Source organism: Neopsephotus bourkii, unplaced genomic scaffold (genome assembly GCF_033783945.1).
Source record: "Neopsephotus bourkii isolate Nb327-2 ecotype Australia unplaced genomic scaffold, CSIRO-AGI_Nbou_v1 NB_1735, whole genome shotgun sequence".
In the NCBI taxonomy this organism is placed as follows: domain Eukaryota; kingdom Metazoa; phylum Chordata; class Aves; order Psittaciformes; family Psittacidae; genus Neopsephotus; species Neopsephotus bourkii.
This window is the reverse complement of record NW_026902209.1, coordinates 77,721-94,476: the sequence shown is the minus strand read 5'-3', so window position 1 is coordinate 94,476 and position 16,756 is coordinate 77,721. Positions and strand designations below refer to the sequence as shown.

The 16,756-nt window shown below is 35.2% G+C and overlaps 1 protein-coding gene across 1 annotated transcript in view; it reads right to left on the bottom strand.

The window, feature by feature from the left end:
- CFAP46 (cilia and flagella associated protein 46) overlaps positions 1–16,756 on the bottom strand; it is a 75,302-nt gene that overhangs the window by 53,213 nt on the left and 5,333 nt on the right. The window contains exons 6-10 of the mRNA XM_061376770.1: positions 9,218–9,317; positions 6,368–6,466; positions 4,807–4,997; positions 2,974–3,202; positions 1,661–1,781 (exon numbers count right to left, since the gene is read on the bottom strand). Of these exons, the coding sequence (XP_061232754.1) occupies positions 1,661–1,781; positions 2,974–3,202; positions 4,807–4,997; positions 6,368–6,466; positions 9,218–9,317 (740 nt within the window). The remainder of the gene's footprint in view (positions 1–1,660; positions 1,782–2,973; positions 3,203–4,806; positions 4,998–6,367; positions 6,467–9,217; positions 9,318–16,756) is intronic.

Sequence of the window (16,756 nt, the reverse complement as noted above, 5' to 3'; positions counted from 1 at the left end):
CATTTATTCGAATCTAAGACATGCTCCCTAGCACAATGAAGACTGAGTAAGTTTTAACTTCATCCTCAAAATACTCACCAAATAATAGCAGAAAATACATATAAAGTCTTTTTGGCTTTAATATATATATCTGCAGGTTCACTTACATTCATATACAATGAAAAGAGAAAGGTGTAGCGTTTTACCATTCTTGCTGAAAATGTTTTGCAGTGCATTACCTAGCATATAAGGCTCTGATATTCATAGATCAACTGACAGACAACGTTCAGTACAACGCGCGATGACAGTATTATAGTGTAAGGTTTAAGGGCAAAGAATTTTGGATTAAAAATGTACACTTTTCTCTGGATCTGTGGGTACAATGCTCTCTAAATTAGGCCAGCACATACATCAGCAAATAATGAAATGACAATTTACAGTTATTTATGCAACTTAAAAGAAAAAAATCCCCAAACACCTGCAGATCTGATGTCCTGTCCTATGTGTGTTTCAAAAATACAAGTTACATATATATATATTCTTACCCTTTCAATAAACATGTTTCAGTTTGTTGTAACTGAAGTGAAACTTAATGAAACTTAAGTGGGTTTCAACTTAAACAGGGGAAGTTCAGGTTAGACATAAGGAAGTTCTTTACTGTGAGGGTGGTGAGGCACTGGCACAGGTTGCCCAAAGAACTGGTAAATGCTCCATCCCTGGCAGTGTTCAAGGCCAGGCTGGATAGAGCCTTGGGCAACATGGTCTAGTGTGTGGTGTCCCTGCCCATGGCAGGATGTTGGACCTGGGTGATCTTAAGGTCCCTTCCAACCTTAACCATTCTATGATTCTAAGTGTCATGGAAAGATCAAAAAATATTCTTCAGATGACAGCCTCAGGAACACCTTAATTCTTTCAAACCAAAATGTTACATCACACAGGAATATTTTGATAATAGCTGGTTTGGAAGCTACAGAACTCCTGGAGCATTCCCTCCTCCAGCATTATCTCTACCCTAGGAGTACACAGGATATCCTCAGAAGCTTAACTAAGTCACACACTTGCTATATTGCCAAGACAAGACAAAACAATTCAAGCAATCTGGAACATCTGTTCCGTGTCCACTGTTGTTCAACAACAAGCTGTATTGTCATAAACTGAAGCAGTTTGTGGCATAAGGAACATGCCTGTTTATGATCCATGTTTTAGAAAGTAAGTAATTCATGCCTAGATCTGCATGCAAAACTTGATCTCTCAAAAGCAAGATTTTGGACTAGAAAGACAATCACAATATAGAATAAATACCCAATATTGTATGTAATTGACACAGAATATTATGGGGTGAACTTTGGAAAGTAAAATTTAAAACTGACCTTGGGTAAGAACATTCAGGAGTGGCACACAGTGAAAATAAAATTACAGCACAACTTACAGCACAACAATAAGATTCAGATTAATTCAAAGGGGAAAACAATAACATTTCCTCTCCCAGTCTCACAATATAAACCTTGGATCCCTACTGAAATCGACAGGAGCTTTGGCACAGAATTCAGCAGAACTGTCACTTCACCCGTATTGCAATATTCTCTACTTATTGCCACTATATACTATGCCGAACACCCAAGACTCTGCAAAGCTGTCAATGTCAAGCGCAATGAATTTTAGTCACATGTATGTACATTACCTTTAGCTTCATTTTCACTGTCAAGCACTATCTGAAATGAATCAGGAGCTAGTGCAAGACCTGCATTTATCAGCAGGGATCTCTTTTGCCTCGCATTATCTTTCTCCTTTCCCCTTTTAACCTACATATAAAAAGAACTAATTGTTACAAGGTTCATTTTTATTATTTTCCTATTTGTGTATCTTATTTATTAAACATAACATAATGGAGATCATCTAACTTCCTACTAACAAAAATAACACCTATAGAAATTTTGTATCTTCATAGATCTTACGCATCATTTTGCAATATTGTTGTTGAAAGTGACTGTAGAACTTCGGATCGATCTTGTCATGAACACATCAAAGATAACTGAATACAAAGTACAATTCACACTCCTCATGGATCTTTACAGTATATTCCTCAGTGTATAACCTGTCATGTTATACTTTCTTAAATAAAGAACAGCATCTATTTAGAAACCAACAGTACCATATCCATTGTGCAATAACTAGGAATTGCTACAAAATATTAAGAACTCCCTAGTCCATCAGAGTTAGCTAAAGTTAGAGGAGGTGTAAATGCTTTTTAAAACAAAATAACATTTAAACAGAGTAACCTTGCATGAAAACGGCATTAAAACTAGACCAAAAAACCTTAATTTTTCTTTGTTTTAACAACAGACATATCTACTCACCAGCAACTTTCCAGCACTGATTTTAAGTTCAGTGAACACATCTTAATTTCTGCGAATATTCCAAAATGGTGTATAGATTAAAATTGGTTTTGACAACAATCAGTTGCCGACATGATTTTTGTTCAGGTGCTGAGGCATCACAACAGAATTACATGCAGTAACTCTTGGCAATGACTACACTGTGACTTTAAATCAGATTATTTAGCGTCATTTGTTAATGTGACATAATACTGATTTATTCCCAAGCCAGTCAGGATGTTTAGCTATTTGGCTACTGCTCTTCTCATTCATTAAAATACTGTTCCATGCAATGAAATCTTAATTGTTGACAATTATGAATAGGCTTCTTCTTTGCTGATATTTTTGCTAATGAGTAACTTCCCCTCCCCCCCAAGAAATAAGCTTTGAGTATAATTGGAAAAAATCCTCTATTAGAGTCTTCAGAGTGTGAAGCATCATGACCACCACAGTGAGAAGCAGCGATTTTCAAGGTAGCCAACCAATGCTAATTTCCTGAAAGCAAGCTGATGCTGGCTACTAATATGCAGTTCTACTAAACAGCTGACTTTCCTCTGGAAGAATTTGATAAGCAGACCTATTATTTCAGTTACGGACCTTATTCTTCATGATTACCCACCTGTTCAATCATCATTACTGCCCGATCCTCTAGACGCTCAGGTGACTTATACAGCATACTGTACACACGAAGACGGTTAAAAGCCAATCTTAGATGTTCTTGATACTGCCCACTGTTGTTTAGATATATAGCTTTTTGCAAATGTTCCACAGCAGCCTCTATTCTATCCCCATCTTCTTCAATACGAGCTACTTCCATATGAACTTGGCAACGCAACAAAACCAACAAACTAAGGAACATGAATTTAAATGGAAACTGTTAAAATGAGACAAACTGAAATTCCAAGACCTAAAAAATTACCCAAAGTAAAACCCAGTAACTAAAAGTCACTCCAGCACTTGTCTCAATCATTTTAAATATGCCTTTTTAACAAAATGACTTAGAACATTTAACTGCATTTTACTTGCATAAAAAAACACAGCCATGACGAAGCAATACAACTTGGAGCCTAACTGATCTTGTGTGTTAAAAGAACTGTTTTTCAGTACCAACACTAAAGTTACCACTTAGGTATTAACAGATTTTCAAAAGTATTTATTAACTAACTGCCAGAGGGAGCACGATGAACTGGACAATGACCACTTTTGATCAAAGTTCACTCTTTGTTCCTAACATTTATGTAGAAGCTAATACTTCTAAAAAAATCTAGCCCTGACTAGCTAAAAAACCTAACCCTTTTTACAGATCTGGCTCACCAGAGGCACACTCACTGCAGGCAGTGTCTTTGCCTAACCTTACTGAAAACACTCCATGAAGCCAGCATGTTTTCAGTAAGGACTGTGTGTTCTCCAGTCTCAGATACACTATGCTCACTTATCCAACACGTGCCACAGGAAGCTGCCCATGACAGCTCCAAGCTCTACGTGCTACCTCCAATTATTTCCAGGAAGAAAAAAAAAAAAAAAATCAGATAAATTAAAGCAATGTTATGCAAACTAGAACAGAAGGAAGGTTTTCAAGGCTATCACATATCATGACAAAGAACTAACGTATATCTAAATTAGACCTAATCTGAGCAGGCAAGTGTCATCCTTTTACTGCAGACCAAAGTAGTTACAATTAATGCTACAATCAAACCAAAAATGAAGACAGGCAAATTAATAAGGATGATGACTTCACACAATCTCTAGTGACACATCAGCACTAAATGCTGGGTCTACTGGACTGTTAAGAATAGATGGAAAACAAAAGCCAAAGACCTAACCCCCCCCTCCCCCCAACCCAGACCTGCAAGCTTTAAAACAACTGTCATTGCTGTCATTTAGTATAAATATCAAAGTCCCATGTGCTGATATTGCACTCTTTATATGGAAAGCATAAGAAAAAAATACAGAAATACAACATAGTGGGTTTGCACATTTGTATAATGCTTCTTCAAGCTTCTGTTTCTTCTTTATGCTACTAAAAAATTATATTTTAAAAACACTGAAAATATAGTACTCACCTTCCTCTAATACCAACAACTTTTCTGCTCAAAAGACAAATTATGTTGTTTGTTACTACCTCTACTCCAAAAGTTATGATCTTTGTTCTTAGTAGTCAGCCTATAGATATTACACATAATTTTAATTAACTATATTTTTCAATTCCTAATAAATTCCAGTATTTGCTATAGGCCATTAAACAGTGTGACATTTTGCCTGAAAGGAAACTCTATTTAAACGATTCATAAGGAAACATGCACAATACACAGACACTAATTTATTAGAAGATAGAGGAAAGTTTTCCAAAACACTTAACATCATAAAGCTCGAGCTTTGAAATAAGTTTGATACCCAGTCATTAGACCTTTCGAAGTAAAAATTTTAGAAAGTACACAGCATAGAAAGATACCTGTCAATCTCTTCAAGGACATCAGCAACTGATAACAATGGCTTTCGTACATATTGATGCAAATTGTGCTGTAGTAGTGGTAAGCACAGGTTCCACTGGGTTGTACAAACAACCTGGATCACATCAGGATCACCCAATCGAACTGCATGTTTTAAAGTTAACTCAAGATTTTTTATCAATTCCAGTTGAGCCTACACAAATGAAAGATTCGTTAGCATATATTGCATTTCATTAATATAACTTCTTACATGTTCCTCCAAATTTTAATTTTAGGACTGTTTCCAACAGGAAGTAGTCCTTCAGTCAGCAGACTTTGGAAACTTTGGTTTTGTTTTTTTTTTTTTTAATAGTTATTGCTAACTAAGGAGTATTTCTTTTAGGTACTCCTCGCTGTTACTACATATTTCAGGCAGAAGTCTGTCAGCTATTCCCCTTTCTTACAGTAAACAGGAATTGATCATTGTGACATACTCATGAATTCAGATTTATTATTTTTTTTTATACCAAGCTACAAATGCAGTGTAGGACAGGAAAAAAAGAAATACTACGAATGGGATTTGCCATACTGTCAAATAAACCTGGTTTCTGTTAGAACTAAAAGCAAAATCTTATCTACGGTAACAGACACTTGATAATTAGCAAGCTCTTTTTAGAGTTTATGTGATTAAAATATTTTTAAATTTATTTAAATATTATTAAAATTTATTTATTTATTTAGGCTTTATGTAAAAAAAAACACCTCTCCAACTGCAACCCTCTCATACACCTAAATATCAATACCTAAATATCTGAAAATCCTATTTTTTATTTAAGCACTATTATTAGTGTTTAATATTATGAGAATTCATGAAATTGTTTTTTCAAAGGTGAATGGGATTTCTGAACTCCAAAATGTAAACAGTCATAGAGAAGAGTAAGTTTATGCACTATCAATTTCCATGAAGCATATTCATACTTCCCATTTTAGGAACTTTAGGTGCCTCTAATAGCTGTTACAAATTTCCCATCATAGGTCTCTATCTAATCCCATTGATAATATTGATAATTTAGGCTTCTACTTTTGATGGCCTGAATTATAACTGAGTCAACTCGCTACAGAAATCTAAGAAAAATCCTTTCCAGTGTGACAATTTATCGAGAATAATCTCAATTTCTCTGACATAATAATCTGTATGAGATCACCCATAACATGCAATAATAGTTGAGTTGGACTCAATGATCTTTATGGGTCCCTTCAAAGTAAAGATATTTTATGGAAATGCCTCCCATAAATGTAAAATATGAAAACACTAGAGCATTGCCTTTGCATGCCTCAACTTTACCATCTTTACTCTTGGAAAGTAACATATTATGAACCTTTATAGTCAGAAGACTTAAGGGAGGAATATACAACTACCGTTTATTTTTACCCACTTTGTTCTTGGAAGCCCAATTAGAAAGAATATAAAGTTTAAAAGAATTTCTGATCAGTATAATGTAGCTAAGACACACAAACCCAGTGCAGTTTCCAAAGTTTAGCAAACTTCCACTTTTCTCTCAAAGCACATGTTAAAGAACATACCTCAACGACTCCTTGGGTATAAGTCACAATTTTAGTGCCAAGTTTTTTTGCTTCATATTCACATTCCAGGCATTCTATTTCAATAAGTTTCCGTTGCTCCTATGTAGTATTAATATACAAAATTCTAATTTTAATAATTAAAAAGGAACACAATGAAGATTTAACCTATGCAATTACCTTAATGCAGCACTGTACTTTCTTACTGGAGAACCCATTACACCAGCTAATTAACTGAAATGATAAAGAGGGAGTAGACTTTGTTGTTTGAACAGCAGCCACATCTTTCTAGGCCAAAGCCGTAAAATAACTATACAGTATTTTTAAAGTTGTTCATTGCTAGACTCAGCAATAGGAAAAACAGCATACATTTGATTGTTCCTATACTGTAAACTGATTTCAGTTCTAGAAGATTCTTGCTTGCTAGTGTTACCGAAAAAGTACATGCTTGGAATAAACAGGAGCTAGTCAAGACAGAAAGGATTCATTTAGGTGGCAACTTTTACGTGAAAAAAAAAGGAAAAGGGTAGATTTCTAACACCTCATGAAAAATGTGGCTATTAAATCATACAAATTATACATATGAATTATTTAAGATACTTGGTATTTTGTTTCACATGGTGCAGTAAAGAAGGTCAGACAATATCTCCATTCATCATTCATTACAAAATATTATTGAATTACTCAGCATGACCTTCGTAAATTTAACATTCCCACGACTGGAAAACAGATGAAATCTTGAAAACTTGGATGAAAGTAGAACTCCCACAACCACATAATGACAAATACATAGATGGAATTAATGGTATAGCTGAGGAATCAGTATTTGGCAAAAGCCAAGGAACTGGAACTTGATACAGATTTCTCTCTCTGTCATGAGTAGGTCACTGTCAAAATGATGCCAGTCAATCTAAAGATTGTCACTTGAACACCCACTAACTCTAAGGGAGAAGGCTGAAATGAAAGCAAGGCTTCTCTACTGCTGCTGCAGAGCAGATACTTGCTATTACTATCTATATGAATACTTGAACTAAATCCTTGTGAATCTTTGATCTAGAGAATTTAAACACATTCAGTGGGATGCTATGGAATTGTGTCTGATTTTAGACTTGCAGTAAATGTTCAGACAAAATGGGCCTGAAGCAGACATCTGGAATAAAAAAACATAATTAGAGAGGATAAGCAAAATTTACATTACAAGTAACTCAAAGTAGGATCATTACAATAGAAATTCTGAAGTACATTTTGAAATTTGTTTGGCAGTATTTGCCATTTACATTTCCTTACATACACATTTCAGATAACTAAAAACTTACTAAAAACAGCACAACCAGGCACTTTGTTATACATTTTGTATCTGGAAAACATACTGATTTTCTGAATAGAGTGATGAACAGTTATGTTTCTCAATGGGTGTACTTATTTTGGCTGGCATAGAGTTAGTTTTCTTCACTGCAGCTGGCATGTGGCTCCATTTTGGATATGTTCTGAAAACAGTGGTCATCCCACAGGGATGTGTCAGTTATTGTCGCACAGTTCTTGCACAGTGCCAAGAGCTGTTCTGCTTCTCACCCTGCCCCACCAGCGAGCAGGCTAGGGATACACAAAGAGTTGGGAGGGGACATGGCCAGGATAGTGGATCCCAACTGACTAAAGGGAATCTCAAAGCATATGTTGGCATGCTCAGCAATAGAACTGAGTAGGAAGGTTATTTCTGCTCAGGGACTGGCGAGGTCAGGTGATGGTGAGCAATGGCTTTCATTTGCATAATTTATTTTTTGCATGGGTTTCATTTTTCTCTCTTTTTTTCCCTCATCTTTTCTTTAAAATTTATTATTCTTTCTTTTTAGTTATTAAACTATTTTTATCTCAAGCCACAAGTTTTCTCAATTCTACCCTCCTGATTCTGTCCTGCATCCCACCAAGAGAGCAAGTGAGCGACTATGTGGGGCTCACAGTTGCTGGATGGGATTAAACTACAACAATGAGAAGGGAACAAGGGAAAAAACACCAAATCTCAGAGCCAGATGGATACAGAAATCAAAAAGAGCACACATATCAAAACACAAGTTATTAGGGAGACAACACAACATCTTAGTGTATGAATACCCCTACAGCAACAGTAGAATAAAAATACAACAGAAGAATAAAAATTACTAAATGCTACTAAATACCTAATCTGAAAATTGCTGGAAAATTAATCATTCCTACTAAACGAAACTGGGAAATGTATAGGAGGAAACACTATCAGAAAAGATCCACAAAAAGGAGAGGATTAGGGAGTGCAGTTGGAGCACACTGCCTCTGGATTTCTAGCTCTAATGAGAGAACTATGCCCAAGTCCTATTTTCCAGCAAAGGTAACTACTTTGGGGCACCTTTTTTGGCAGGCTTTTTGAACTCCTCCTTCCATCAGCCCCCTAATCATGCTCCAGAAAAGGACTAACATGGATGTATGCAACATTAACTGCCTTTAGAGCTCAGATCCTGGTGATCAATTACAATCTCAATGGGTAAACTGGTTAGATCTTCAAAATCTGCAGGCAGCATTTAATGTCCAGCCAAACAGTTCCACAGATAACATTTAAAAAACAGAAGCAAAAATTTACAGTTAACATTTCTTAGTCAAAACTAACTGCACTGCTAATTACCCTATTGTATACCTTACCTTCTGACCTTACACCTTCTGTCTAGTTTAGTAATGGAAAACTTTCCCAAATAATTATTTATATCAATGAATATATAACCAATACAGAGATGGACATAAGATCCCAGTACCACATATTATTTTTAAATTATAATCACAAGTGGGGTCTATAAAAAAAATAAAATCAACCTTAATATTAATACTTACAGTAATCCCAGCTCTCTTCAAATCAAGTATACAATCATATGCAAGTTTAATGTAGTTTGCTTTCAGAGAAAACCGGCCTAATTCCAGAATCAAAGGAATCCTTTAAAAATAGAAAAATATCATTTCAGAGAATCTCATATTGCTACTTTATGGAATTATAAAAACACTATATAGAAGTAACTTTGTAAAAAATATGTGAAAACCTTGCCTTCATTGAACATTAGAGGACATGATTATATTAGTGATGTTCAAAGCCAACGAGGAAAAAGGAAAAAGACTGAAAAATCAATGAAAAATACAAAAGTATATCTGCTTATGGAAAGGAATTAGTACAGTAGCCTTGCATAAACTGTTCCTGAAGAACATAGAAAACACAGAATGAAACATATGCAGCACTAAGATGGTGAAATAGCAAAAGAAGATTGCAAGTAATTCTGGAAATACAATGCAGACAAATATCACACAACTTAAACCAGGCAAATCCACTGGTTAGCTATTTAGGAACTAAGAACAAAGAATACACACAGTAGGGGACTGTGTTCTAAACGTTTGTCTCTCTGTAAATAACCAAACAAGCAGAGAGTACTGTCCAGGATAGGAGAAGTAAAGAGCTGCCTTAATATTGTCAAAGAAGATTGACCTTAATGAGTAAACATGTCATATTACTTCCATACATAACAGCTGTGGTATAACTACTGGATTAGAGAGTTGAGTTTAGTCTGCATTTCAAAACCATGCTGAGGAACTGAGAAGGACCGCAAGAAAAGCTAAAAAATTAACCAAAGTCTGAAAAACACTTGTCAATTCTAAGACCTCTTAAAAATCAAATTTTATCAAAAAAGAAAAGGTTATGGAAAGATTTAATCATGTTATATAGACAGCTGTATGGAAGAAGAGATTTAATCTTGGGTTCTTCAATAAAGCCTAATAGGATCTCTTGTCATTTTTTAAGATGACCTAAGTGTTAATGCAAGAGAAACCACTACAACTAAGTGCGAGTTTACTCCTTCAGGGTCAATGGCAATTTTGACAGACTTCAGCAGAAGCAGGATCAGCTTCAGCATCACCTTTCACAGGGCTACGACAAGTAAAACTCACTTCACACTTAGAACAGATGCTGGAGGTACATCATATTGTTTCAAAAGTACATATAAAGAATTCAGATCTGTGGTGGCATCCCTTGGAAATTTGTTCGTGTCCCACTGCCTGCAACATATTAGGAATTGATCATTATTTTTCATGAAAATATTATTGATTAAAAACTTCAAATAACTCTCCTGACTTTAGAATAGCTGATTCTTAGTCCAACCTACCAGTGGGATACTGGATTTTGAAATAGCAAAGAAAAAAAATTTAAAAATCAGGTCAACAAAACCTACTTCAGTATGCCAGTAAGTTACTCAGAGACAGACAGATACAAAGCACAAAAAACATTCCAGCATAACAATTTAACAATTTAAATGTTAAAGTACATTTCACTCCAGAAGCAAAGAAAAATGGTGTGCAAATTGCCTTTCCTGTAACGTCAACTTAAATTAATTCACTGTTACTAGGAGAAGAACTAATACTTTTAAAATGGGGGAGTGTTGAGACATCGGAAAAAAATATTTTGTTATTAAGTCTAATTTTCAAAATTGTTTTATGCCTTTAAAATTTAAAAAGATTTAAAAGTTTAAAATGTATTATGCTTCCCATCCTTGTGATTCATGCATTACATTTTAGATGTGATTTCCCCACTCCATCTTTACTCTCTTATACATGACTTGTGTACTGAAATGCAACCTGTTGGATATAAAAATGTCTTTTAACCTCTTAAATCCGTTCACCCAAGAATATCTGTACAATACACCATTCCCTACATTCCCGAAGAACTACCCCACTTTTTACCTGAGGCTGTACTCTAGACTGGCCTGCCAGTTACTACTCAAACTGACACTTTAGTTTTCCTTTTGAGAAACTAATCTTTGCAGTAGATTTTATACTGGCATATGGGGTACCAGAACCTGACCCTACCTAGTGTCAAGCATCAAAGTACAAGCATAAGGATACATTTTAATACTTACAATTTAAACATCTGCATTTTATAAATAATTGAAAAACAGATGGAATTTTGTATTTCCTTCTCTAGCTGGGAAATATCCATTAGTTTGTGATATACCTATAAAATAATAATTTAATTATTGATTTACTAAAAAAAAACCCAAACCAAAACAAAAACACAAAGGACATTCAACAGGGCTAAAATAAAGCAGACATGTTGAATATAGGCTTTTAATGGACTCTAAAGGCAGTGAGGCTACTATGATAATCTATGTTGCTCTGCAGAGACACGACAAAGATCAACTGCTAGAGCTATACTAATCTTTACATAGTGAGGATCAGCGGTATTAACAGCAGAAGTCCAAATGTGGAACTAACACCTTCTGATATTACCATTGTGAAATCATCTGAGCCAGCTACAAGAAATGAGCCCTATTCAGATTAATCCTCAACTATAAATTCTGGACAACCAAAAATATTATGAAGAAATCACAATAAACTGTAGTTACTTCAGTTTAACCTTAGAGTTACACATTAAGCGTATACACATCATTTTGTCTGACTCTCCCACACTGACTGTCCATCACAATTAATACTGATTACTTAAGCCATACTGGCATGTTAAGTTTTGCAGGACTTGAATGTGCTGTTACTAAAGCACTCGATAGCGTGGATCGTACTTCTGTAGCCCTGCTGAGATACACAACCCAAGTACAATTTTAGAACTCCTTTATTCTTCTGTTTAAGGTCAAGGCTCAACGCTGCCTCTAAAAAATACAAAAGTAATTTTGAGGTTGTCTAAATGTTATTGCTTTGTTAATATCACACCTCTGGAAGGTCATGTATTGGTTTTCTTAATCCAAATTATAAATGACTTTATAAACATATGCTCTTAAAAGTGCAGTGATCGTGAGTGGATAGAAAACACAATAAACAATATAGCAGAATGAAAGAAAATATGACTGAACGCAACTTCCAAGTTCTATTTCCCCATTTCTGCTTTTGCCAAGTTTATGTTCAGACTCTTATTTCCTAAATTAAGGGCATTTAAGAAATGTGAACTATTATCATATTCTCCAATTCCCAGAACAATCTATAGCAATTAGTTCTTAGTTGGGTCATTTACATATTTGTCAGTATGACAAAAGTCAACAGATGCTAAATATGCCCTCAGCAGCATAAAGCAGGTTAAGCTGCACCTTCTGTGTTAATAGCAATTATCCCCAGACAGAACTTTTAGGGTTAGGAATGCCATCCAGAGAGATCTTGACACGCTTGTGAGGTGGGCTGATACCAACCTCATGAAGTTTAACCATGCCAAGTGCAAGGTCCTACAACTGGGTCGGAACAATCCCAGACACAGCTACAGGCTGGGCCGAGAAGAGATTCAGAGCAGCCCTGTGGAGAAGGACTTGGGGGTGACGGTCGATGAGAAAATGAACATGAGCCAGCTTCAGTGTGCGCTTGCAGCCCAGAAAGCGACCGTATCCTGGGCTGCATCAAAAGGAGCGTGACCAGCAGGTCGAAGGAGGTGATCCTGCCCCTTTATTCTGCTCTCATGAGATGTCACTTGGAGTATTGTGTACAGTTCTGGTGTTCTCAACATAAAAAGAACATGGATCTGTTGGAACAAGTCCATAGGAGGGCCACGAGAATGATCAGGGGACTGGAGCACCTCCCATATGAAGATCAGCTGAGAAAGTTGGGGCTGTTCAGCCTGGAGAAGAGAAGGCTGCATGGAGACCTCATAGCAGCCTCCCAGTATCTGAATGGGGCATATAAGGATGCTGGGGAGGGACTCTTCATTAGGGACTGTAGTGACAGGACAAGGGGTAATGGGTTAAAACTGAAACAGGGGAAGTTTAGATTGGATATAAGGAGGAAATTCTTTCCTGTTAGGGTAGTGAGGCACTGGAATAGGTTGTCCAGGAAGGTTGTGAATGCTTCATCCCTGGCAGTGTTCAAGGCTAGGCTGGACAAGGCCTTGAGTAATATGGTTTAGAGCGAGGTGTCCCTGCCCATGGCAGGGGGGTTGGAACTTGATGATCTTAAGGTCCTTTCCAACCCTAACTATTCTATGATTCTATGATTCTATGGTTAGTGACAGTTACCCCAATGACATTATGTTGCATTAAAAGAACGTGAAGCAGTAGGGAGCTTTTTAGCTTATAGTATAAAAAAATGTATAAATTGTAAAAATCTCTGCATGTATCCACTATGTCATTTTGTAGCTCACAAAATTTAAGTGAAGGAAACAACATACTTAATGATTATAACTATGATCTGATTAAATGCAAAGAAAGCTCCTGTCTTACTGGAAGTTTAAAAATATTTTTTACAGCATTACCATTAGAGAAAATATTTGAGAGTATTTATCTGGAACATTCTCCTTGATAAAGACTGCTGCAGCAGAGGAAAACTCTTTTGCCTCTTTCAGTTTTGAAGCATCGAGGAAGCACTCCAGTAAATTTCTGCAGATCAAATAAATATTTTTATTAAACACTTATTAATGCTCTCTGAAAGAATTATAATTTTTTCAAGAGACTATATTCCAGGTATCATTCTTAAATGCAGTGCAAGTGATTAGTGCTATAAGGCATTGACTCAAAAAAGATCCTCTAACTTCTGCATCTTTGTATCTTCCAGAGATACAGAGCTGTTACCATACACTTATTGCAGATCACAAAAATAATCACAGAAAAGGAGATTTTTGTGAAAAGTTTTCTCAGTGGCACCCCTAGAACTAAAACAATTACTTAAAGTTGTATGAGAAAAATATTCTGTGAAATGTAGTTCAAGACTCCCCTAACTACAGGAAAGGCTGGTATTTCAAAGCCATATAGTAAAACTATTCAGGTTGGGAACTGCAACATATCTACTAGATTTTCAATACTTTATCAGATTTAACAGAAGAAGAGCCTGTGATTCCATGAAATAAATAGTAATAATAAAAAATATTCAATAAACAAATACAAATGTAAGAAAAAAAATGCTACCATTAGATTTATAATGGTAGCATTGTAACACATTATGTGCACTTGTTAGGTCTCATCAATACTTTGTCAAGAGTATGTGCAGTACAAAAGGAGTGCATGCATGATATTCTAGATAACCCTTAGCCTACCCTTGGAATTTTTCATTACTTAATTTTTTACTTTCCTCCATTTTCAGCTTATAAAGAAAATGCTGCCTAGCAATAAAACATCAAAACCAGAAAAGTTCAGAAAGATGAGGGAAAAAACAGCAGAAACTGAAAAAACAGCAGTAACAGGAACTGGAAACAGTCTGTAGAAGAGCAGACCAAAATATCTCTGAGAAAAGTTGTCTGATCTTGAAAAATTACATGGATGGTCTTCATTTCACACATCTAACTATTTCTCTCAGTAAAATATCTCAAAGTTTGTGCTCAAACTTCACTCAGGAAATGTAAGAATGGTAATAAATTGATACTGGTACACCATTTATTAACAGTTACTATCAAATTATTATCAAATAATTGATAATAAAGCAAATATCTATAATAGTTCAAATAGTGCACTGGATTGATTATGCGGGTTTTTTTACCTCCATTTTAATCTCAGGAAAAAAAACATTCAGTGCAGTTCTAAAAGTAAAATTACCATTGACAAATTAATTCAGTAGCAGAATCAGGTGCTATAAAAATAGTTTTTCTAACTTTCTGTATTCCTTTTAATGTTCAAATTAGAAGATGAGAGTGGAGACTTGATGCCACCTTTGCCTCAGTTTTCACCAGAAAAGTCTCCCAGACCTTGTGCCTGGGGAAAGCATTCGAACACATCAGTAAAGCAGATCAACAGAAAAGGACCTGATGTGCTGGTGGGCAGCCAACTGAACACCAGCCAGCAGTGTTCAGCTATGGAACCAAAGGCAGCTGCAGAACTCTGGGCTGTATTAAGAGGAGTTCATACAGTAGATCATGGAGGCCCCCGCGGATTCCTGAGAAGATGCACTCAGGCTCTTTACTAAGGTGCATGGCAGGAAGACAAGTGACAACAGGTGTACACTGAAAAAAGAGCAGTTTGAAGTAGTAATTAAGTAAAACTTTTCCCCCATGAGGACAGTCACATACTTTTTCTTAGCAGAAGTGATAATGTTTAAACAGAAAAAGATTTAAATCCTACTGCCTGAACAATCCGCTGATGATGTCCAAAAAATGGGCATGCAGGTGTCGTCATACAACACACCATTCAACACTCAATGGGAGTCAGATTGAGACCACCCATACATAGCTCAAACAAGCAAGCATATTTTCAGTGTATACACTGATAAGTATTTAAGCATACTGTACAATATGTTAAGATGTACCTTTTTACTGTTCTTAGTATGGAAAAATGTATTTAAAGGCAACACATCAAAAGATATTATTCAGTCACTTAAACCCCAGCAGCTAGAGCAGAAAGTAACAACATACATGTCAACTGAAAAACTCTGGATCTGTACCTATATTTCAAAATTACCTTTAATAGGGTTGCATTTTTCATTTCCTTACACAAGTAATAAGGACTCTAAGTCGTGCTTAATAAGAGCAATCTTGAAATGGGGAAAATAACTACAACATACTTCTTCAGCAACAAATTTGTCTTCAGTGAAATATCAATTGCTAAAATTCTGACTAGGATTAATTATTTAATTCAGGGTAAATTACAGTACACATACTTTTGAACAGAACTGAATGCATAAAAACTTACATATTTCCTAAATAGAACATTAAATTGCCTGAAAAATTTCAAATTTTCATTTATGACAGAAATAAATGTGGAAAGCACTTTTATTCAACCGTAGATTACTAATCTCTTAGCTAAAAACTATTAGAGTTTTAATTCTTTCTTTCTTTCTTTTTTTTTTTTTTGCATAATACTTGAAGATACTCTGTGAATTCACCTTGTTGGGAGGTTTAACTCTTGAATAACAACCCATTTCCCTTTGTTACCTCCCAGAAAGAAAACCTATTGGTTAAACCAAAACTATTAAGATTAATTATAATTAAGATTTATGCAAGTTATTCTTCTTTCATAATTTTTGCTCTTATTTTGCATAAGACTAATTAAAAGAACACCTATTTCATTTATGCTTTGAAACATTAGGCCAAACAGTGTACCAAAATTATCAGGGACAGCCTTTAATTTAATACTGAATAAAGCTGCCTATAACACTAGTTAGAAAAGAAAACTTGATGTAAACTAATTACATTGATAAGAACTATACCTTACCAAATTACACATTAAAGCATGTGACTGGCATATAAAAAAACCCACATCACTACTGATGACAACTCATCACTGCATTCTTAATTGCTCTGTTAATGATACAAAAAATATTTTGTTCACTTATTTTTCATAAAGTTTCATTTCAACATAGACTTATGGATTAACAAAAGAAAAAATAGTAAGAAAGATAACTTAGGTTACTATATATACACAAAAAGTACTTATATATATAGTATTTATATATAAAAATACTATTTACATATAAATACTA